This window comes from Schistocerca cancellata, chromosome 9, assembly GCF_023864275.1.
Source record: "Schistocerca cancellata isolate TAMUIC-IGC-003103 chromosome 9, iqSchCanc2.1, whole genome shotgun sequence".
In the NCBI taxonomy this organism is placed as follows: domain Eukaryota; kingdom Metazoa; phylum Arthropoda; class Insecta; order Orthoptera; family Acrididae; genus Schistocerca; species Schistocerca cancellata.
Window position 1 is genome coordinate 318,084,701 of NC_064634.1, and position 24,236 is coordinate 318,108,936.

General features: G+C 40.7%; 1 protein-coding gene across 2 annotated transcripts in view; it reads right to left on the reverse strand.

Annotated features, from left to right (window-relative positions):
• LOC126100298 (phosphatidylinositol 4-kinase alpha) overlaps nt 1-24,236 on the reverse strand; it is a 198,853-nt gene that overhangs the window by 155,405 nt on the left and 19,212 nt on the right. The window contains exons 7-9 of one of the 2 annotated variants that reach the window (XM_049910905.1): nt 22,736-22,913; nt 17,085-17,294; nt 7,669-7,734 (exon numbers count right to left, since the gene is read on the reverse strand). In XM_049910905.1, the coding sequence (XP_049766862.1) occupies nt 7,669-7,734; nt 17,085-17,294; nt 22,736-22,913 (454 nt within the window). The remainder of the gene's footprint in view (nt 1-7,668; nt 7,735-17,084; nt 17,295-22,735; nt 22,914-24,236) is intronic. The other variant, XM_049910906.1, reaches the window with a different exon arrangement.

Sequence of the window (24,236 nt, forward strand, 5' to 3'; positions counted from 1 at the left end):
AGCCGTCCTTGGTCCGAGACGCTGGAACTTTAAGTAGGCCTCATTTCTTCACGTGTCCCCCATCATAGCCGACAACCGAAAACTGTTGACCCTGTCAGTCATATCCATACCTACCAAAGACATAAAAAAAGCAATTTACCAAAATTCACACACAACGCCACACTAGCAAACTAAACCAAAATCACCACCTAACACACCACCAGAGAGCACCACCGATCGCATTAAAACGACACCTACAAACACGCCACTCTCACAAACTAAATTCTGCGCCGTCGTGACGTCACACACCACAACAGCCTTACGTCACGGGTCAAAGCCGATGGGTGGGATCGGACGCTTCAGTCGACCCCACCATAGGCATACGCTTTGTGGCAAATGGCACTGCTATCATGGCACTATCTTGATTTAACAAGACTTATGTTAGTGCCAGTAGCGAGCATTTAGGTCCCCTCCTCAGTGCTCTGCAGTCAGTTCACATTTCAGGTTTTACATCAACTGGAATGCCTTTGTTGAGGGCACTCTACACTGTGTCCTCTACTCTGGTCGCAACTAGTGGTCCATCAACCTGAATCTACTGCACTGAGCCAACCGAGGAGCACCTCACCACTGCGATCAAATGTCAGGACATTGGGGAGTGCATCCTCTGCTCACTGCTTTATGGGACTTTGTTTCCGATTTGCCTTTGAGACCACTGTCATGGGACACTACTACCATGGACTTCACCCATAAACAAACATTCTAATGCAAAGTCAGGTCAATGATTACCTGATAGGACATTCCAGTACTTTGGTGATTAACTATCAGACTAAATTGAGTATTGCAGACTTATGTTACAAGGAACTGTTATTCTATTTTGTTTATGAGTTTCAATAAAGCTGCACTGTTATTAGCTACCCAGGCACATCAATTATAGTGCATTATTCCCCTTGGGCATGAACGCTACATTGGTGATCAGGAACAACATTTAAACCATTCTTGCCCCATACTAGGATCACAGTTTGCAAAGTTTAGACACAGTCTGTAGCACAAGGGTTCAAAGACTCACCATTCTCGTCCCCACCACAATAGCAATAAGGATATTTACTATCAAAAAACAGTGTTGATCACAATTTACTTATTACAGTGACCAGTTTTGACCACTACTGTGGTCATCTTCATCTTCAGACCAATGAGTAAGAACCTCCTTCTGGTGGTAAATCACTACTAATTTGTAACACATTGATCACTGGTCACTCCCACAATGTATTCAAAAGTAATAAGGATATTTAACTAAGGAGTATGTCCCTACAATAACTAGCATCCAGACTGTCAGCCTTTTTTGTTTGCACAGAGTAGCCATCCATCTCTGTGCTCCACTTTGGACTGCTGCTGGTATTTTTTCACTGTATGCACATGCTCTTAACACCTGCTGTCTCTCTTCAGTATGGTACCACAGACCTCTGATGTCTTGATGCAGCTTCTGCTTCACTCACAGCACCTAAATCGAGACTCCGAGCTTCTTTTACAGAAATTAACCCACATGGCTGCTACTCCTACCCAAGTGTTGACAATGCAGCCACTACTCCTTCAGGAACTCATGATGGGTTAGAACCATAGCCTTCGTACCTCATGTGGTTGGAAAACTACTCACAGTCTCTGCAATTAATTATGCCATTTAACAACAAGTTTCTTTCCTCACTTATCCTGATGCTCACACCTATCACATTCTTCAGTCAATTAACCTAGGTACAGTCCTGGTTACTGTGTGCTATGTTCACCTGTGGGACCAATTCAATGCTTATTATGGAATTTTCATGCTCCAGCAAACACACACCATTCCGAGGCATTTCCCTCAATTCCATCTATCCTCCTCCCCACATTCTCAGTGCTCATCTGCACAATAGACATTCTGCACCATTGTCCATGCAGCTGCTCAACACCTGACTGGTCATTTATCAACATACTCAAACCCTTCAATGCTCCCGCCGCCTCAGGGCCCCTCCCTGCCCTCGATGCACACCATCCTTCCTAGTTCCAATTAATCCATGCTCTTGTGCCATTTCCTTTACCTTTTCTATTGCTTCTGCAGAGTCATTTGGCAGCACCTGTCCTTTTCAGGGCAATCTTGCAGGACTCATCTGCACCTCCAAAGGGGTCACTGCCTCTGACACCATTGGACCCATTGCCACCATCGTCACAGTCCCTACATACATGCTTCTGGTCCATCTCTCACAGGCCATCGACCTTTGATTATGCCTGTCCATGACCCAACCCTTGGGAACCATTCTGCTTTTATCATCCTGCTTTTTTTCCTCCTGCTCCCAGCAGCTTTTGTCCGAGCCAGACCCATCAGTCACTGCACCAAGCTGGTTGAGATGCACCTCACTGCCATGCCCAAACATTGCATCCATTTGTCCACTGCTCACCATTTCATGGAACTTTGTATCCAAACCCTCATAGGACACTATCACCATGCATTTTATCCACATACGAGCATTCCAGCGGAACGTCAATGATTACACACTAGAACTTTCCAGTACTTCAGTGATTTATCAGACTGAACTGAGTAGTGCAGACTCACATTCCAGGACACTGTCATTGCATTTTTTTATTAGACTCAATAAAATTCCATTGTTATTGGCTACCTGGACCCATCAGTCATGAACACTACACTTTCATGCCAAGAACACTCGAAAGCATTGTTACTGCCAGTATTATGTATTGCCAGCTTGTGAGAAGAGTACTGCCATTAATAAAATACACAAGAATAATTTGACTGTTGATAGGAGACTACCAGCTGAACGTCAATGCACAAAATCACAATATTACCTATTGGGTTCTTTTTCCCCTCCTCTCTCTGGAATCAGCAGCAAGCATTTTGTAGGTTGCCTTCCTTTTTTGCCTTCAGGAGGTCAACTGCTCCTTTATTTGTCAACCAGCATTTCATGTTGTGAAATGTAACGTGCAAAACAATACATAGTGTCCTTTGACAAAAGCCTACCTTACCTATGCCTACCTTACCCTTTTTTTCCAAAAGAAAATGGTATGTCAGTGAAAAATGGCGATGAGACAAACTTTCTTCTTTTATTTCTCTCTTCATATAAGCCATTTCAATCCACTGGAATGGCAAATATTGTGTCTGCTTATCAAAATAACGTGTGAAAAATCTGCAAATGAGCTGCATCTTATCACCCGCTCATAAATCTCCACGTGAAAACTGACAGTGGCAGTTCTTTCTTAGAAAAGAACAAAATCCCATTGCTAATATTTTAAATGTACCAAACAAATCCTGTGATATTTGCAGCTTACATTTGAGTGAAAGTTCAGTCCATATCATTCCAGTTTTGGCTAAGTGCCACATTACTATATTAGAACTCTGTAAATATTTAACACATACAACTTTTTGACCACAGGAATTATGGGAAATGTTTTTTCTATTATGAACAGCAGTTACAATTACTTATCACACACTGCATCATGTGACAGCTTTCCAGTTTTTCCTCCTCCATGTGTAAGGGCATCTACTATCCTCAATGACTCACATTACTTACAAACTTTAACTTCGTGTTTCCTTTCTTTATCTAAGTGTTTTTGCACTTCACTCATTGCAACAACATTTGGTGCATCCCCCATGATGCCTTCATTTACAATATTGTTCACTGCAACAAGGAATTAAAATTTAACCAGGAGATGCAGGACATCAGATATCACACTATTCCAACTCTTAACTAAGTTTTGACAAAAATGTTTTTAGAATGCTGTTGAGGTGAATGACCAGTTTAAAAATGAAGGATTCAAAAGGTCACAAACCATAATATGGCACGTGGGAGCAGTTCCATAAAGCCATATTACACGTCCTGTGCTCATGTCACCATACCATATGTGAATAACTTACAACTATATTTGAAACTGGATACCAAATTAATTCTTTCAGCAAGTGGTGAGCAGTGTTAAACCAAGTGAAAAAGCATCATCAAAGAAAAAGTAAATCTCCATTTTGGGTGTTATTAATGGTTTTTTCCCTCTTCTTTCCAAAAACTGCTTGTTTTTAGCTCCAAAAAGATCCAGTTCATCCAATTTTATAACAAAAAAAAATTTTCTTCAATAAACATAGAATACAAACAGGAAACATTATACATAGCATGAAAATCTTTATTCTGGAGAGTACATATTGATATAAATTTAAAACTGGAAAAATCTTACTGTGGATCTTCTAAAGCAAACAATTAGGTTCATCTACTTCCACATTTAGAACATACAGAAACCTTGAGGACACACCTGTTAGCAATTTAATATATTTACATTTGTCAATGTCAATCAGTACGACATTTTCAAATAAACCTTCACTTATGCACGTTACAGGACTCACACAGCAATTGCTGCAAATTACAAAAGTGGACACTTGACAGGGTTGACTACAGAGTACTTTACCAAGTTTTTTCTGTTAGTTGACACATTACAGGAAAGTAAAGGCATACAAACATCATTAGGATCATACCAAGTAATGTGGTACTTAAACCAACCTTTGAGTTCACAATCCTTTTGCATTGCTCTCACAGCTTTACAGAAAATATTTAACACACTGACTGCCATATGCATAATGATGGATGTTTCATCACCAGGATGGTGGGTACATGGCATCAGGCATAATTATGGCTCTGCAGTGGCTACCAGTGGATACATGACATCAGACGAATGACTTTGCTGCTTCAGTGGCCTTGTGGCAGTCAAGTATTGAAACGCTGAAAGCTGCTGTTACCAATTTCTCAGCCAGCTCATTATTCAACATCATCAGATTTTAAATATCAATTACACAGTCTTTCTTCCACTGATTTTGAGGTTTGTGAATAAATTAATTAGCAATGAAAAGCCCTTTGATGTAACTCAGAATGCTGTGCAATCCAGTGACAACAAGGTAAGCACACTGTTGAATTTCTGAAGGCAGGGCATTGTGTAAAGTTAGCCATATCTAATAAATTCCATGAAGACTTTAGGAAGCAACAGTTGACCCACATAAAATTCGTGTTTGAGTAAGCCCAGGAGACCACGCACAGTTATTCTAGGTGACACTGGTCCCAGGAACCAATGTATTTTTATTCAGAACACCGAACAGGTACAAACTGGTTTCCCCTGTGCTACATTTATAATACTGTTGTGGGGTACTTCCACCTTTTTTAAGTATTTATAATATGAAAATGTGAAGACAGCAATGTTTATGATGGAGAAGAAGATAAAGAATTTCTTCCTACTTCCCTCGCCAGCATCAATTCTTTTTTATATTTCCTCTGGTTTCAGTGCTTTCTGAGATATTACCCCCTTTTATTCTTCACTACAGATCCCTTGTCTCCAATCTGTGCCAATACAGGAAAGATTCCCTATCCCTAACCAGAACACAGTCCCACATAATGTTCTTGCATTGTTTGCTGTTTTCTGACTCATGGGTTCCCTCCCCCTGCCAATGGCCTGACCCTCAAATTACTCATATCTGGTTGCAACCAATCCACTCACTATGACCTCTATCTGTTCAAATTCCATCAGTCTGTAGCCCACATCAAATTAGCCCTGAAAAAAAAAATACAAATCACACTCAAGCCACCTTTCATTACATCTGCTCCATCTGTAACATCCTATTGATCCACAATCTCAAATTCCTGCACCTCATTTCCCAGACTGAAACACTTTCCCTCCAGGAACTAGAGCAGCATGCAAAATACTGCATCAAAAAACTATCAAATTTATTCACCTCATACTCCCGCCTTGAACTAGCACTATCCACCACTAGTAAAAAAAGCTCCCTCAAACATTCCCCTGTAACCACCAAACCCTGCCTTGCAGACAAACTACATCAGCCATACCCTTAGAAACTCACTCCCTCCATCTTACAGAGACCAGAGCCTAAATAGACCTGCAACACAGTCATGAATTTCTCCTCCAAGAGCCGCAATGACTCAGAATATCAGCCCTTTAAAAGGCTCACATCTTTTGCCTCACTTCCAAATTAAAAATCATGCTGGACTTGTCAAAGACCTTTCCTCATACTGATACCTATGGCAGAAACACTTTTTTTGTTGCCAATTCTACTAAACAAACTCTACTCAAAATCATACTGAACCCTGTCTTATTCAATTTATTGCTCCATCCAGCTGTGATCTAATTACTCCCCACCCTCCTCCTGCCCTTTCTGAATCATCCTCTAGTAACTTGGCATAATTTCCTAATGTCACACCTCATCTCACAATCATTCCCCTAATCTTTCAAAATGTAAACCAGCCTCACATTTGCAGAATGAACTGTTAATGAATTGCAAAGATTACTTGGCAGAAGAGCTGAATGTCATATGTCCAGCTACAAGCCCTGCCACAGTGACCCCATTCCAGAACGAGCAGGATCTCCAGTCCCTCCTCAAATCTAGAGGTCCATCCCAGAATCTTTCTCCTGGTCTATGTCTATCCTCACCCACACCACTTCCCACATTCCTATCTTGTACATAGTTCCTAAAGTACTTAAATCCAACCATCCAGGATGCCACATCATTACAATGTGCCTGTCAGCCACTCAACTTGTCCTCTGTATGGTGAGTAGCAATGTATCCTATGTCATTTTATTGTAGTCAGCAAGTGAGCTGCTCTCCTTCACACATGACATCACAAAGTGGCAAAAAACTGGACTCCATCAGTCCCCATATATATTAATACAACAACTTTATTTGTAGAGTATTAAAAAATCTACTGTTCTCAAGAAGTGTTGCTTATATTCATTTTTATATATGTATAGTATCACACAACAATAAAACAGAGCACACTACTATAAACTGTGTTTACAGCTGTTCAGTTCCATTGTGCTGGTACACAGTGATACCAAGAAATAATTTTCTATCCTACTTATCAGTGTATTCTTATCACATAAACACACTCAAAAGCATGTGAAAAACTGACAAAAATATACATGTATGTATTTAATTAACAGCAAGAGAAAATGACAAGGGTATGTAAGTAAGAGTTTGCAGAAGGGATTTGTGTCACTTCATGAGAGGGTATAAACGGTAATGGAAAAATCACAGCAGGACAACTACATACTGGGCCATAAATCAGCTAATAAATGAAGCCATCATCAATCACCAGAACACACTGTGCATAGCAGGTGAAATGTTAAATAACCGAGTTTACCTAGCCATTCTCAAGGCTCAACAAAGACAATGGAACATGCTTGCTCTTTATTCAGCACTCTTGGAGTAACTGGAGGAATCTCTACAAAGTGACTGGCAAGTCAACTTCAAAGAATTATCTTGGGTGGTACTGTATAAACTGTGTACACCTTTGGATTATTTTTCAAGCACGAATCTTCTGATGGCAAACAACAGGATGCTACAACTTCACATGCATCACATGCTGGGTATTCCTTCTGTCGCATCAACTGAAGCACTTTTTTAAAAAATTTGTTCATTTGTTAGTAACATCTCTTAATTAGGAATGAATTTTTGATCCTGCAGATGACAGTTTGCAAAAGATCATACAAACATATATAGGGAAATAAAGCTTTTCTATATAAATTGCTGAGGACAGATATTACACTGCCTTTTGTGCTTGTAACTTAATGTTTTATCAGAGAGAAGGATGCACATATAACAACATCCATAGCAAGAAATGTTAAGAGTTAGTCAGCTGCAGCCTCAATAAAATGGCATACAACCTGAACTCTTTTGATTGACGAAGGCCGACAGTGATGTCACCAAGGACACATCACAGCAGCATCGTTCTGGAATATACCAATCACCACATGCTGAAGAAAACTTTAACTTCTAATGCAATGTGTCGTGTTTCATAACTGGCACAAAACAGTGTATCTACTGTGTGGAAATTCCATCCCATATCAGAAACAATTTACTACTTACTTACAACATGTGATACACAATATTGTTTCATACATTACTGAAATCCCACAAAGCTTTTCAGAATTATTTTTGTAAGAAATATTCCAAAGAACTTCCCTGAAAGTGTAGTGAAAAAATTAGAAATCTTAGACTGATTTGTACCAGCAGTCGGTACTGTGTATCTGTGTCACCTATACCTACAATATTATAATTTTTGTCTATTTCTGGGAATACCCATGCTCTATTCTGTACTCACAGGTGTATGGCAATTAACTGCAAAGGCAATTTTTATTCTCCTATCTGTCACTCATGAGCTAGCACCTAATTCTACATAATTTACTAAGTGCTCCAGATCATGAAACAACTTTTTTCTACTAATCAAAAAGACTGTATGAGAATGACAGGACACACATTGATTTTTGCACCTGTTTTCACAACTACTTCCTTGAATGCGAAAACATTCACAAAAATCCAAATCTCCTCAAACTGAACTTTTATGAAGCTGAGGTCTGTAATGACTCATTTTAATTATTTCTCAAGATAACATAACTGAGATCAAAAAATAACTGTGGATTACCCAGTAGTATCCATAAAACAGTGAGTATGATGCAAATGTAAATGAAAAACATGTTATGATTAAGAATTTAAATGGTTTCTGAATAGTTAATACTGAAACAGATTGTATATGATAAAACATCCATCTAGAAGGAGACTAAATGGTTTAGGTCACTACTGCTAGTAATTCTTCGTGGAATGTCTTTGATAAAAATAAATGCCAGAGATACAATTATGTTTTCACATGGATATCTAAAGAGGTAATTTGTATTTTTGCTACTTATTTGTATTCAAAACTCTTTAGCTCCAGCTCGAGTGTTAAAGACGTTATAATAACAAAGCCTAGTATTTTTCTGTCCTGCATAAATGTTTCTATGAGAAACCTTTTGTTGACTATAATAGCTTTTTCCCTTTTCAAACCCCGGTGTATCAGTTCCTCACTGTGAGTACATGTTAGGACCTTTTTTGCATAAAATATAAGAAAACATACAACTGCATTCCAATTTCAACATAACGAGCAATCTATTCCTCTCCTAAACATACTGTTGTAAAAATCCATAGATATTTTTTTTGCTATATTATATAAAAATCTGAAAGTATAGTCTTACGATAAATTAAAAAGCAAATAGCAAATCAGGCTCAAGTTGCTGAAGTTGGTGGTCGTGTGTGTGTGTGAGGCGTGCTTTCTTGTGTGAATAAATTGTGTGTGTTTCTCTTTTTCTGATAAATGGTGTGGCTGAAAGCTTATGCATAAGTGTCTTTTAATTCTGCATGTCTGGAACTTAACTTGTCACCTTTACAGTAATCAGCAATCTATCTTTTGCTACATTGTAAATAGCAAACATAATTAACCATGACAAAATAATAATTGGAATATGGCTGAGCAAAGCACAAAGCAGAAGAAATGGAAGAGTCAGACCCCAAGTTTTATATTTTTAAAACATTTGCTTCATCAAATGAATGATACAAATAACAAATTGAAAAAATTAAAGGAAAGTTGTACAGCACCTATTTAGAAGGAAATGTTATTCAGACGTCAAGATACGAAAACACACAAGGTACAGTTAATGAATCAGAAATAAAAATATACCATTTTTTCTCATTTTCCATTTGTGATTCTGTCAGTCTTGTTCTAGTAATACTTGTTTCATTGATTAGGAATTAGATATTTCAATAATGTCAACATTCATTTCCTACTTTACACTTAAACAGCAATAAGTTCACTAACACATTTTACGACTATAGGGGATGCAACCTATTTATGGACCTACCTAATTATAAAATTTGTATCAGATTTAATTAGCACAGATGTCAACAGTCAACTGTAGAACATAAGTTCAGTGCATTAATGAATACACCACCTTTTTTATTCCTAGTTTTAATCTCATAAAGAAAAAAAGAGCTACAATTATTTTTGATGTCTTTTCTTGACCAATCCTTTGGCACATCGAGTTGCTGAGCAGACAATGAACTAAAGCAGTCTCTGATATTAGGACATGGTGTCCCAGCTTTCTTTGGCTGTTCAACAAAAGACACATCAAGTTGCAGGCATGTACAATTCTTTCAGCCACAGCCTCCAACAGTAAAAGACACACAAAGCAAGCACATCTCATGCACAAACGACTGCCAACTCCAGCGTCTTGGGCCGGAATGCAACAACATGTGGGATGCAAGCAGCAGTCTGAAGGGGATGGGGGAGGGGATAGCATTATGGTGGTCATGAAAGAGACGAATACTGTCTGGTGGAGTGTGCTGCAGGGACTAGACTGCCAATAGGTGCAGTGTCAGGAGGTTGTGCGACAGGAAGGTGCAGGGGATAAAATAAACCGGGTGGGAGATAAGAATGTGGAGGAGATGATAGGACAAAGGAGGTGGAAAATGAAGCCAGTATAATTATTGGAGCAGAGAACATGTTCTAAGGACAACTCCCATCTGCGCAATTCAGAAAAGCTGGTGGTGGAGGGAAGGATCCAGATGGCTAGGGTAGTGAAGCAGCCATTGAAATCAAGTGTTATATTCAGCTGCACGTTGTGCCACAGTGTGGTCTACCTTGCCCTTGACCACAGTCTGGTAGTGGCCGTTCATCCTGGTGAATGTAATATCTGTTCTGAAACCTAGCAAACCCAGCAACATGGTGGAAAGCTACCGCCCCATTGCCCTACTTCGACAGCGCTACCTTAGAGAATGTTCCAGTTGATTACGCAGGCTTCAGACCAGGGCGTAACTGCTGCGACCAAGTATTGTCTCTCACATCTGCCATAGAGCCAGGGTAACAAATGAAGCAGAAAATATCTGTGGCGTTTGTTGATCTAATTACCGCCTTCGACACTGTGTGGAGGGAAGGCCTTATCTACAAATTTCTCCGCATCATCCACTGCAGAACAATGGCTAAACGGATAAACAGCATGCTAAGCAATCTGAAGTTCCAGGTAATCACTGGAAGCAACATAAATAAGGAGGGGAACGTAAACAATGGATTCCCCCAAGGATCAGTTCTCTCACCATTACTGTTAAATCTACACCTAGCTGATCTACCTGACACTTTGTCCAGAAAATTCAGCTATGCCGATGACATGGCTTCTAGCTGTACAACACCAGAAAATAAGGACAACAGAAGAGATTCTAGCCAATGACCTGTCTGTATTAGATAATTACTTCAAAATCTGGAGACTCCAACCCAGTGTGAGTAAAACAGAAGTGTGTTGCTTCTATTTAAATAATCGGTTGGCGAATGTAAAACTGGAAGTAAGTTTCAGAGGCAGAATTCTTCATCATAATTGGAACCCAAAATATTTTGATGTCATCCTGGACCGTACAATATGCTTCAAACACCATCTTCTTAGCTTGACTCAAAAGTTGAGAACTCGAAACAACATCCTACATAAGCTATGCGGAACTACCTGGGGATATTCAGCAACAACCCAGCGATCTTCAGCTCTGGGCTTAGTGTACTCAAGTGCCGAGTATTGTGCACCTGTTTGGATGAACAGTCATCATACAAGGCTTGTTGACACCCAGCTGAATACGACAATGCGCATAATATCTGGCGCAATCAGATCTACTCCAGTTTATTGGCTTCCACTGTTAACCGGTATAATGCCTCCTAGTTTACGCAGATGTTCTGCCCTTATGAGGGAATTCCACAAGATCTCCAGGAATTCTAACTTACCTGTGCATAGCGACCTGCCACTTTTAAATCTTAAGATACTGAAATCACACCATCCATCGCTGTGCGATGCTGCTGACATGGTTGCTAAGGATTTCAAACCCCTTGAAGAATGGAAAGGTTGGTGGGAAGCAGTGACAGATGGGCACCTGCATAACATCATCTCAGGTGCTAAACTTCCAAGTGCTTTCGATCTACCACACAATACCTGGACTACTCTCAACAGAATCCGTATCGGCCATGGCCGATGCAGGGATACTCTCTTTAAGTGGAAGAAGCTGCCTAATCCAGCCTGTGACTGCAGGACACCATGCCAGACTGTTCAGCACATTGTCAGTGAATGCAGGATTCGAACCTATCAAGGTGCTGAAGAGGACTTCCTGCTAGCAATTCCAGATGCAGTGTGCTGGATTGAAGGACTGGATATTCAGTTGCAAAGCCAAACTTAAGTTTCTTGTGTGTAAATATATACATATGTAAATGTAATTTAATTTTATGATATGTCTATATTAGCCATACACTAAATAAATAATCCTGGTGGACAGCTGGTCGCTAGTCATACCAATATACCGGGTGATCAAAAAGTCAGTATAAATTTGAAAATTGAATAAATCACAGAATAATGTAGATAGAGAGGTACAAATTGACACACATGCTTGGAATGACATGGGATTTTATTAGAACCAAAAAAAATACAAAAGTTCAAAAAACATCCAACAGATGGCGCTTCATCTGATCAGAATAGCAATAATTAGTATAACAACGTAAGACAAAGCAAAGATGATGTTCTTTACAGGCAATAATATGTCCACCAGCATTCCTCAACAATAGCTGTAGTTGAGGAATAATGTTGTGAACAGCACTGTAAAGCATGTCCGGAGTTATGGTGAGGCATTGGCGTCGGATGTTGTCTTTCAGCATCCCTAGAGATGTCGGTCGATCATGATACACTTGCGACTTCAGGTAACCCCAAAGCTAATAATCGCACGGACTGAGGTCTGGGGACCTGGGAGGCCAAGCAAGATGAAAGTGGTGGCTGAGCATACGATCATCATCAAACAACGCGCCACCTGTCGGACATTTTGTGAAATTTGATTTTTCCCCCCCCTAATAAAACCCCACGTCATTCCAAGCATGTGTGTCAATTTTTACCTCTCTATCTACATTATTCCGTGGTTTATTAAGTTTTCAGATTTATACTGACTTTTTGATCACCCGGTGAAATGCTGTGCAATGATTGCAGCAAAGCTGGTAAATAATATAGCTGCTTTCAAGGGTGGTCCAGCTCCTGATGGGATAAGATAAACCTCTGACAGGACTGGAACAGGTATTTTTATGTATCTGTGCATGTTTATGTGTGTCTTTACAATTTTTAAAGCATCTTTACATGTCTCTTCAATTATCCAGCTCCTCTCAAAACCAATAACATCTATTTTGTCCATTTCTGCATCAATCCCATTTCCTCTACATAATACCTGCCACAATTGACCCTTGCTCCATCGTTCTGTGCAAGTTCAGGAAGGTACCCCTTTCCCTGGCTAAAACCCAGTCCCACATCCTGGTTCTCAAATGCTGCCTAAACCATGAAATTCCCCCAAATGGCCTATCTGTAAGGATTCCTTTCTCTGGATCCCATCCCTTCTTTCACACTGACCTATACCTTTTCAGATTCTGCCAATCATTGGCCCTCATAAACCTGGAACTGCAAAAACACATCTCCATGGCACAGGCATCCCAGAACCACTTCTGCTCCCTCCCTAAGATACTACTACTATGCAATCTCTACTTCATACATCACATCTCTGAAACTGTATACCTTGCTCTCCAGCACCTGAAGCAGCATTCCAGACACCATTTCCATAAGTCATCCAACCTGCTGACCCACCTTGGGGCACCACTATCTAACCCTTATCATACCCAGTGTTCCTCCTCGTCCACACCCCATACCAGCTAAACCCTGGCAAGCTGACGTTTTCAGCTTGCCACGTCCTCCAAAACTACCAACTCTTCACCAAAATTGAGAGCCAAAACATTCCTGTAATGTTGTTGTTAATCTTTCCACCAAAACCCTCAGTCCCAAAGAAGTTTCAGTCCTATCCAAAGGCATCACCTCATCTCCAGCTCTACACCCAAATTTAACCATGCTGGACTTGTCAAAGATCTACTCCCCTTCCAACCCCTCAGTGATCTCCTCTCCTCCCTCCCCAACACCCACCTAACCACCTGCTGGCCACCTTTCAGGAAATCCTTACATCAAACTTAGCCTCGTCATCCTTCCCCACGTCCCTTTCCCAGAACACTAATCTTTCAGTAGAAGAAAGAACAGCCATACACAACCTCAAAACAAATCCTTACCTAGTCATCCTACCTGCAGACAAACGTTCCGCCACTGTTGTTATGAATCACAGTGACTACCTGGCAGAAGTCCTCCACCAATTATCTGACTGCTCCACCTATTAACTCTGCCAAAGTGAACCCATCCCAGAAATCCAACACAAACTCTAATCCCTGCTTAAAGCCTTACATCCTTCCCAAAACATCTCCCCTGAATCCATTTCCCTGCTGAATCCTATGACACCCTGCACACCCTACCTTCTATGTGCTCCCCAAAATCCACAAACCCTACAATCCTAGACTCCCCATTGCAGATGGTTCTTGTGTTTCCACTGAAAGAATTTTGACTCTCATTGACCAACACCTCCAACCAACTGCCCGCAATCAAGCCTCCCATCTCAAAGACACCAACCACTTCCTTCCTGACTCTCCACCTCCACCACCCCCACTTCTTTACCTCCTCGATCCCTAGTAGTCACTGTTGATGCCACCTAGCTATATACAAACGTCCCTCATACCCATGGTCTTACCACTATTGAACACTACCTTTCCCAATGTCCTTCGGACTCCAAACCCACTACCTCTCTCCTCATACATCTTACTAGCTTTATCCTAACCCTCAACCGCTTCTCATTTGAAGGGAAAATACATAAAAAATGTGTGGCACAGCCATGGGCACCCTCCTATGCCAACGTTTTTATAGGCCATCCAGAGGACATCTTCCTAGCCTCCCAAAACACCAAACACCTTGTCTGGTTCAGTTTCATTGCCATCTTCATTCCTCCGCAATCTCAATACCTTCTCCCCCATCCACTTCATGTGGTCCTCCTCAACCTGGTTTGCCACCTTTCTACATGCTGACCACCTCCTCTCTGATTGCACTACCTGTATCTCTGTCCACATTAAACCAACCGACAACCAACAGTACATGCATTTTGACAGCTGTCATCCCTATGACACCAAAAAATCCCTCCCATATAGCCTGGCCACTCAGGAATGGCATATCTGCGGTGACAAAAATTCCCTTATGCAATATGCTGAGGGTTCCACCAAGACCTTTACAGACAGGAACTATGCCCCAAACCTAGTCCACAAACAGATCTCTTGTGCCATTTCCCCTCACACCCTCAATCTTCCCATCACCCCCAAGAACCAGCCCAGACTGGAACAACTGAACCACATTCTTTGCCAGGGCTTTAATTACCTATCATCATGCCCTAAAATGAGGGACATCCTATGCAAGATACTCCCCCCCCCCCCAAAAAAATGGTGTTCCATCGTTCACCCAATGTCCACAACATCCTATCTCATACCTATGCCACTCCCAATCCCAACCCCTTGTCCCAAGGATAATACCCCTGTAGAAGACCCACGTGCAAAACATGCCCAATCCACCCATCCAGCACTTTCTATTCCAGGTCTGTCACAAGTTTATCCTACCCCACCTGGGGGCTGGTGCCCCCTGTGAAAGCAGCTATGTCACTTACCATATCTGCTGCAATCATTGTACAGCATTTTATATTGGTATGACTACCAACCAGCTGTCCACCAGGATAAATGACTACTGCCAAACAGTGGTCAAGAGCAAAGTAGATCACACTGTGGTGCAACATACAACTGCACATAACACACTTGATTTCAATGGCTGCTTCACTACCCGAGCCATTCGGATCCTTGCCCCCCCCCCTCCCCCCCCCAGCTTTTCTGAACTGTGCAAATGGGAGTTATGCATACAACACATTCTCCGCTACCATAAGTATCCCAGCCTCAAACTATGGTAACATACTACTGTCCCCACACCCTCCACCCGTTCTTCCCTATCATCTCCTCCTCATTCTCATCTCTCATCCTGTTTATTTGCATCCCTCTGCTAATGCATCTGTTCCTTTTTTTGCCCACCTCTCTGTCCCACAACCACCTGACACTGTGCCTGTTGGCAGTCTAAAAAGTCACTGCACACTCCACCAGACAGCATTAGTCTCTCCCCCCACCTGTACACTACTATCTCTTCCCCTTCCTGCCCCCTCCAGATCACTGCTTGCATCCAACGTGATGTTGCGTTGCATTAGTCTCTCCCCCCACCTGTACACTACTATCTCTTCCCCTTCCTGCCCCCTCCAGATCACTGCTTGCATCCAACGTGATGTTGCGTTCTGGTCCAAGATGCTGGAGTTGGTGGTCATAAAGGCTGTGCTCGAAAGCTTTACATGAGTGTCTTACAATTGTGCCTGTCTGCAACTTGATGTGTCTTCTTTATGGTAAGTAGCAATTGTCTTTTCCTACAATGTTGATATTACATTGTTTGATTGTTCAGCAAAAGAGTATCTTACATGCTGTACTGACACAGTAACTTTGCTCAGCCATCTTCCACAATCACACCAACACAAGGATCAGAATAAATGTTATCATCAGACTAGTCCCAAAGTCACAATAATTGGGTGAGTAAACCATAAGCAAATTTCATAGCTTGCCGTGGCCGCAGGTGCATGCGTTTGGGTGTCCATGTGGTCGTCTGTGTGAATGTGCGTACTACTCTCAGAAAAAGAGATGGTACTCAAAACAGGTGGTGTGAATGTATGCTCCAGACATCGATTCTCTGTAGGTGAGTGGTTGCCTTTCCCTTATTGTACATACTATTTTAATGTTGTTTACTTTACTCTATTGACTTTCAGTTCTCGATTGCTTTGATAAGTATTCTGATCAGTTGGCTTGATATTTCTATCGTGCTTAATTTCATGCACTCTATTTAATCAAATCCAACTTCTGAAACATTTCTTTTATTTGAACATAACTCAGTGGTCTTCCCCTCAACATAGTTTCATCAAATAGTTACACTTATAACACAGTAACTATCATGACTTAAAAATTTTACACTACATACTTATCACAGTGTTACCTAACACACAAGAAATGCAGGCATCAGTGATACAACCATAAAATACATCTGTATTTATAACTTGCTGTAAGAAGACTTAGTTACCTGCATTGAAACAATTCACTGTTGTGCAATGTTTTAATTTATGCTTATAATCATCCAAGTTAGTTTATCTTGATATACTTTACAAGTGTTTCTAAACTTTATATCTCTAACGACTCTTTTAAAATTAATAATGACTAGTTTCTACAATATATTTGGAATTAATATTCAAACATTATATATATATTTTTTTTCAAGCTCACCTGTTTCATCACCAATAGCCCACACAAGCAAGTCAACACATGCAGCATTTGCCATTACGTTCACTTCAAATTTGTTAACTGTTGCGAATTTGCTTTCTTTGTCCTCTTGTTCACTGGCATCGTGGTGACGCGATTGCAATTCTGTCTGGCCTGAGAGAAATAATCCTTTCACAAATTCCTGGACATCACGTGTGAAAGGACTTGGCAAATCTGTAAGTGAAGAGGGGATTTGGAAGTCTTCATTTATGCAGAAACCAATACTTAATTATTTCTGTTAAATTAACTTTTTAATGTTCACCATTACTGAATCAAAGTGAATTTTTCAACATAGGCTGTGTATTTATTCATACCTTTTCTTCGTCTAAATATATGTACAATCAAATTGGAAGAATGTTGCCTTCATATCACAATTTTTTGTGGTGATGCCACTGACTATGAAGATGTTCACCATACTCAATATATTCAACTTTAAATTCTATAATTGCTAGAAAGAATATATAGGTAAAACAATCTCATTCAACAAGCTGATGACACTGTACACTGCAACCTGGTCATATATTAGTAAACAGTATCTGACTGGCAGTAATGTCTTCTTACATAATACTGAAAGAATTTGAAACACGGGTGCGAAACAGCAACGTGATGTAAGAAGGCCATTACTTCTGAAGAAGATACTTTTACAAGTATTGAAACCTAGGTCAAGGGGTAGTAAAATTTTATTTGCAACTGATTGGCTGATTTTTCAACCTCTTCATAGTGAAAGAACTACTAAAACAAAGGATCACATAATGAATTTTACACTTTCAGGAGGTGCATAACCCCAATACAGTAATGTTCTGGTCTCATTTATAAATAAATCTGTTTATAAATAAATCTTTACAAAATTACTATGGAACACTTTTTGACCAATATGAGGTACCAACAGATATCCAAAAATTATTTCCCAGTTTGAACATCTCATTGCTGCCACCATCATTTTTATGAATAACAACTATTATTACACACACCACTAGTACAGTAATAATCTGCATTAAAAATGCCTGTGATTACACAATACTATCATTGGTGAAGACAGTAGAATGGCTGGCTGACAGTTGTTTCACATATGCAAGATACAGCAGGAAACCTCACTTTGTGACAGTTCCTGACCACACACCTACACTGTTTTATTTCATTGTGGCTTGATTTGACATTTTTATTTATTTGAGGTTTCATTATGTGAATATTTTTGTCACTGTGTTCAACCAGATATATTGATAGCAACTCAGTGGAACTTCAGATACTGTGGCTATGGGTAGCAGGCACCCAAGGATAGAAGATAAAAATGCAATTTTCAGAATATGCCACTCTCAAGAGATAATGTACATTTTGACATGGTAATCCTAAGTAATAGATTGTATTTTCATAATGACAAACTTAAACTTCTACCGAATGTTACAAAAATAGGCCAGAGGCAGCATCAAAGTCTTGTAACCATGGACCATGGACTATGCAGCTGTGGGGTGGCTTGTGCACCTCATACAGATGGCCATACCAGAGGTACACAAAGGGGCCAGGCTTACATATGGTTCTTGGGATGACAACAGATTTTTCAGTGGGTGCAAGGACAACAGCCTGCACGTTTGACCTGCTCTTGCAACATTAACCAACATGTCTTGGCTATGTAGGTACCGCAAACAGTTGAATACATGTGGAAACTTTAGCTGCCATAGTTTCAAGAACATGCAGCTCTACCATATGTTTTAATAATGATGGCATCCTCTTGAGGAAAATATTTCAGAGTTAAAACAGTCCCCCATTCTGATCATCAGTTGCAGGTAACTCAGGAGGATGTTGTCATCATGAAAAACAACTTTGGTGTTATACAGGTAAGAACATGGGATGTTAAATACTTTAATCTGGTCTGTAAGTTAGAGAATCTAAAAACAGGAAAGACAGGCTGCAGTTTGTTATACTAGGAATTAGTGAAGTGCAAGGCAGGACTTTGGACTTCTCGTCACGAGTACATGGTTTGTTGTCGTCATTGGTTTTCTGCTGCAAATGGTCAGATGTGGTTTATCCATGTTCTCCTGTGGTGCCTGCCCATGTACCATTCTTCTCTCAGGACTGTATCCCTGCTGACTCCTCTCCTTCACTTGGTCCAGCCATCTCCTCCTTGGCCTTCCTATGGGTCTTTTATGAATCACAACTGTGTGTGTAGCCACAGTCTTGCTATCCTTCTCTTGTCCATTATTTTGACATAACCAAATCATCTGAAATTGGCCCATCACTTTCTCTTTTAAGGACATGTACACTCATGCTCCTCCCATTTTTTCATTTTTTGTCCTATTCTTCCTAGTTTTCTGTGTCAAAGTTTGTAAAAATTTAATTTTTTGTGGTTTGCAGTTCCTTGTCAACTTGTTTGGTTGTTGTGCAGTTTTCAAGGCCATATGACTGAAGAAGAGTCTATTTTGACCTTAGGGAAACTCGTTCATTCAGAGTAGATTCTGAACTCAATGGTAGAAATAGCTGACTTTTTGATCAGGTTAACGATCTCACATTACATATTGTTATTGTTTCAAGTGCTGTACTCTCAGTATCTGTACTGGTCTACTGTTTCCAGCTGTTTTTCTTCCAGTCGTATTTTTCCTTTCTTGTTCTCCCTGTTAAGTGACACTGCATCCATTTTTTATTTATTTATTTATTGTTAAATCCATGTGCTTTTAGATGTTCAATCCAGGTGGCAAGGGTCTCCTAGACTTCTTTCTCTGCATTGCCCCAAATTACTACATCATGCAATGCAAATGTGTTGATGTCCTTGGTGTTGTTCTGCTTTGCTCCTTTTATAACTTCATCCATGACAATGATAAAAAGCAGTCCTTGTTGAACACCTTTAGCTGTTTGGAAGTGATCAGAATTACAATTTCCTATCAGTACATCGTTCTCAACGCAAAATCAAGTAGGTGTAATGTACATGTAAGCTTAACAGTGAATAAGAAAACAGGGATGCAGGTAAACTTATATGAACAGCATAGCAAGTGTATCCAAGGTTCTCGGGTGTCCAGCCGGATCCGATCGTCGAAGTTCCACGATATTTCGGCGAATAACCGTTCCGCCATCATCAGGTGGTGCTGATGGAATGATATGTCTACGCTGTGTCCGTGGTATTTATGTCTGCAGGGTCCCGAGTCGTACCCTGGCGTGGGTGGCCGGCGGGGCACTGTGTGGTGGGAGGGGTGGGGGTAGCTGCAGCCATGCCCGGTGGTAAGCGCAGTCCATCTCCGTCTGCCGTGGCAGAAGGATCTTGCGTCCGCTCGCGCCGTTGCTCTTTGATAGTGTTTAATAATGGTTTCCAGGCCTTGCTAAGTTGAAACCCAGTGTTCCTGTTGATGAGGTTATCTGTTACTCGAATTTCTATGGCCTCCTTGTAGATACTGTCCCAGTAGGCACTTGTGGCCGTCAGGATTTTTGTCTCTTTGAATTTTGCTGTGTGTCTGGTTTCAATGTAGTGTTCTGCTAGGGCCGAATGGCTGGGTTGGCGTAAGCGGGTGTGACGTTCATGTTCCTTGCATCGGTCATCGACCGTGCAAACTGTTTGGCCGATATAGAATTTGCCACAGCCGCACGGGATTTTGGTTGGTTGGTTGTTTGGGGAAGGAGACCAGACAGCGTGGTCATCGGTCTCATCGGATTAGGGAAGGATGGGGAAGAAAGTCGGCCATGCCCTTTCAGAGGAACCATCCCGGCATTTACCTGTAGCGATTTAGGGAAATCACGGAAAACCTAAATCAGGATGGCCGGACCCGGGATTGAACCGTCGTCCTCCCGAATGCGAGTCTAGTGTGCACGGGATTTTTTATACGCCCGTTTTCTTAAGGCCTACGTCATCTTTTGCCGTTCCTAGTAGGTCACGAATCTTTGCTGGTGGCCGGAAGACAGTGTAAATCTTGTGTCGCCTTAACAGTCTCCCTATTTTTGACGACACGTTGCCAGCAAATGGCAGAAAGACCAGAGCTTTCTTTTCTTCTTCAGGTTGTTCTTCATCTCGATTCTTAATGCACTTCTTTTGTTGGAAGGCCCTTTGGATTTGGCGGTTGCCATACCCATTCTTGCGGAACACGGTCTCCAGGTGTTTGACCCCCGTTGTCAAGTTCTGTTCATCAGAGATCGAGTGTGCTCTATGTATCAAGGTGTTGAGCATTCCATTAAGCTGCGCTGGATGGTGGCAGCTGGAGGCATGTAGGTAAAGGTCAGTGTGTGTAGGCTTTCGGTACACACTGTGACCCAGTGAGCCATCAGACCTACGTTCCACTACGACATCAAGAAAGGGTAGTTTTCCATCTTTCTCAGTCTCCATGGTGAACTGAATGTTACTGTGGATCGAATTTAGATGTTGTAGAAAAATCTGTAGCTGTTCATGTCCATGTGGCCAGATGACGAATGTGTTGTCCACGTAGAGAAAGAAGCATACAGGTTTCAGTTCGGCAGCTTCCAGTGGTTCCTCTTCGAAACTCTCCATGAACAGGTTGGCCACCACTGGGGAGAGCGGGCTCCCCATGGTTACTCCGTCGGTCTGCTCGTAGTATTGACCATTGAAGACAAAGTACGTCAAACTTCCTGGCAGATTAAAACTGTGTGCCCGATCAAGACTCGAACTCGGGACCTTTGCCTTACGCGGGCAAGTGCTCTACCATCTGAGCTACCGAAGCACGACTCATGCCCAGTACTCACAGCTTTACTTCTGCCAGTATTCATCTCCTACCTTCCAAACTTTACAGAAGCTCTTCTGCGAACCTTGCAGAACTAGCACTCCTGAAAGAAAGGATACTGCGGAGACATGGCTTAGCCACAGCCTGGGGGATGTTTCCAGAATGAGATTCTCACTCTGCAGTGGAGTGTGCGCTGATATGAAACTTCCTGGCAGATTAAAACTGTTTGCCCGACCGAGACTCTAACTCGGGACCTTTGCCCGAGTTCGCAATCTATCTTTTCCTTACATTGTTGATATTCCCATCTGGAGTTCCTATTGTTTAACTGTAGTACTGAATCAAAATGTTTTTGGAAATCAAGAAATATTGCAATGTAAACTTCAAGATCTTGTTCATCCAAGAACACCAGCATTTCTTTTGTCAGCAGTTTCTTAGCAAGTGCCAGTATAGTCTGCACCTAGCATCACAGTCTGTATTTCTGTTATATGGTGAATAGCAACTTTCCTTCTCATAATATTGTTAGAATTAATATTTCCATATTTCTGCAAAAGCCAATGTGCAGCACAACAGTTATTCTAAAATATCAAGACACTGAGATGAGACTGTGACTATGAATTTCAAACAAATCATACAAGAAAATGCAAACTAGGCAACTGTAAAAAATTAAATAATGTGTAATGACATTGGGAACCCACAAACAATGAAACTAATGCACTTAAGCTATCAATGCCTCACATGAAAAGCCATCAAAGGTTGTTAGGAGCATCTTAATATAGACAAGTACAGCCATATCATCATGTAGACAAATCAGGTACTATGAAGGCCTTGTCTACTGACTATCTTGGAATTTGATAAGAAAATGGAAATTACTGGCATTAAGCTTATGAGGACTTCTAAAGTGAGCTATTAAAAAGTTCATCAAAACAGATTTGAAACATTAGAATAATTCACAATTAACCTTACCTTTCTGGTACTGTAGCAGCTCACGCAACAATGTAACAATGACGAGGTTTATAGTCTCACTGAAAGATTTGTATGGGAATATCTTGATATGGCCAGAACAATAAACTTCAAGAGCTTGTTCATCCAAGAATACCAGCATTTCTTTTGTCAGCAGTTTCTTAGCAAGTGCCAGGATAGTCTGCAAATACAATCAAATATATTACATGGAAAACAACTATGTTACACATTAAGTTGCCCAAAGACAGAAAATACTGAGCAATAATGTTTCCGTTTATATAAGTTCTGGTATAAAATTTAATGAAAATATTACTGCAAATAATTTCTGAATGCCATTAACAACATTCTTCTGAAGAGTGTACTGCCTACTAGGCTTTACTTCCATGATGTATTCTCCTAAATTCTCTGAGAAGTAACCTGTGGCTCCAGAAGTACAGGATATCACATTTCTCAAGAAGCATCTATTTTGGATGCACTAAATGGAGACACACAATGAAATTTTCATATTTTGAACTGCAAAAAGAAATGTCAGAGGTAATGATGTTAGGTAATAGAACCTAAGTGGCCCCGCTGGTGCCACAGGAAATTGTTTCACAGTCAGCAAGTTACAGTATACATTGAGAAATAAGGCACTGGCTATTTAGAGATTACTTAGTTTTTCTGTGTTTATTCAATGCCTGGTACTGATGGTGACAAACAAGACAATATACAGATAAAGCACAAAACTGTAAAAAACATACTAAACATTTTCATAGTCAGCTTAAATAGAGGACTGATCCTTACATTTACCGGTGCCCATTCATAAAAATATGAGATTTGCTCCATTTCAGTATGTTGTCCCGAACAATGAATGTCACTAGCATCACAACTCACGAAACTTATTGCCGGATTAGAAAGCAATCTTTGAGGCGACTATGTCACATCATTACAGATGTGTGGCTGGAAGGCAAAACATTATGGCTGAGTCATTGCTTTCACCATTTATAGCATTTAGTCTTCCTCTCATTGGCGTGTGACCTTTTGCCTCAACAGTGAGGTAGTAGCCAGTTATGTAATGATACCTTGATCTACTGCCATCCCTGCTGGCCTCCTTAGTTACTAAAACAGCTTGACCCTCTTCTCTCACTCACAGTTCATCTCCTTCCCTTGCTTTTGCTGTAGATAAAATGAGTGCAGTATGTTCTATACTATTAACCATTCCCTCTGCTATGTCAATTTACTTAGGACCTTGAATAGAACTAAGAGAATCAAAGTAGGTATGGAACTTCTCATCACTGCCACACATAATCTATTCCAGTGTGTACAGGGTCAAAGACAACTCGGTGATCAGGGAAGTCCCTCCACTTTAACTTATCTGTACACAGTAGTAAAATTGTGCTGCTTGTCCAAAATATGATAAAATATAGATCCAAAACACATTTTGTGTGGTTTCTTTTCAAAAATTGGCCAAATTTAAAACATTCTGTTTCTCCTAAAACATACTTTTGCATTAATTTGATAGTGT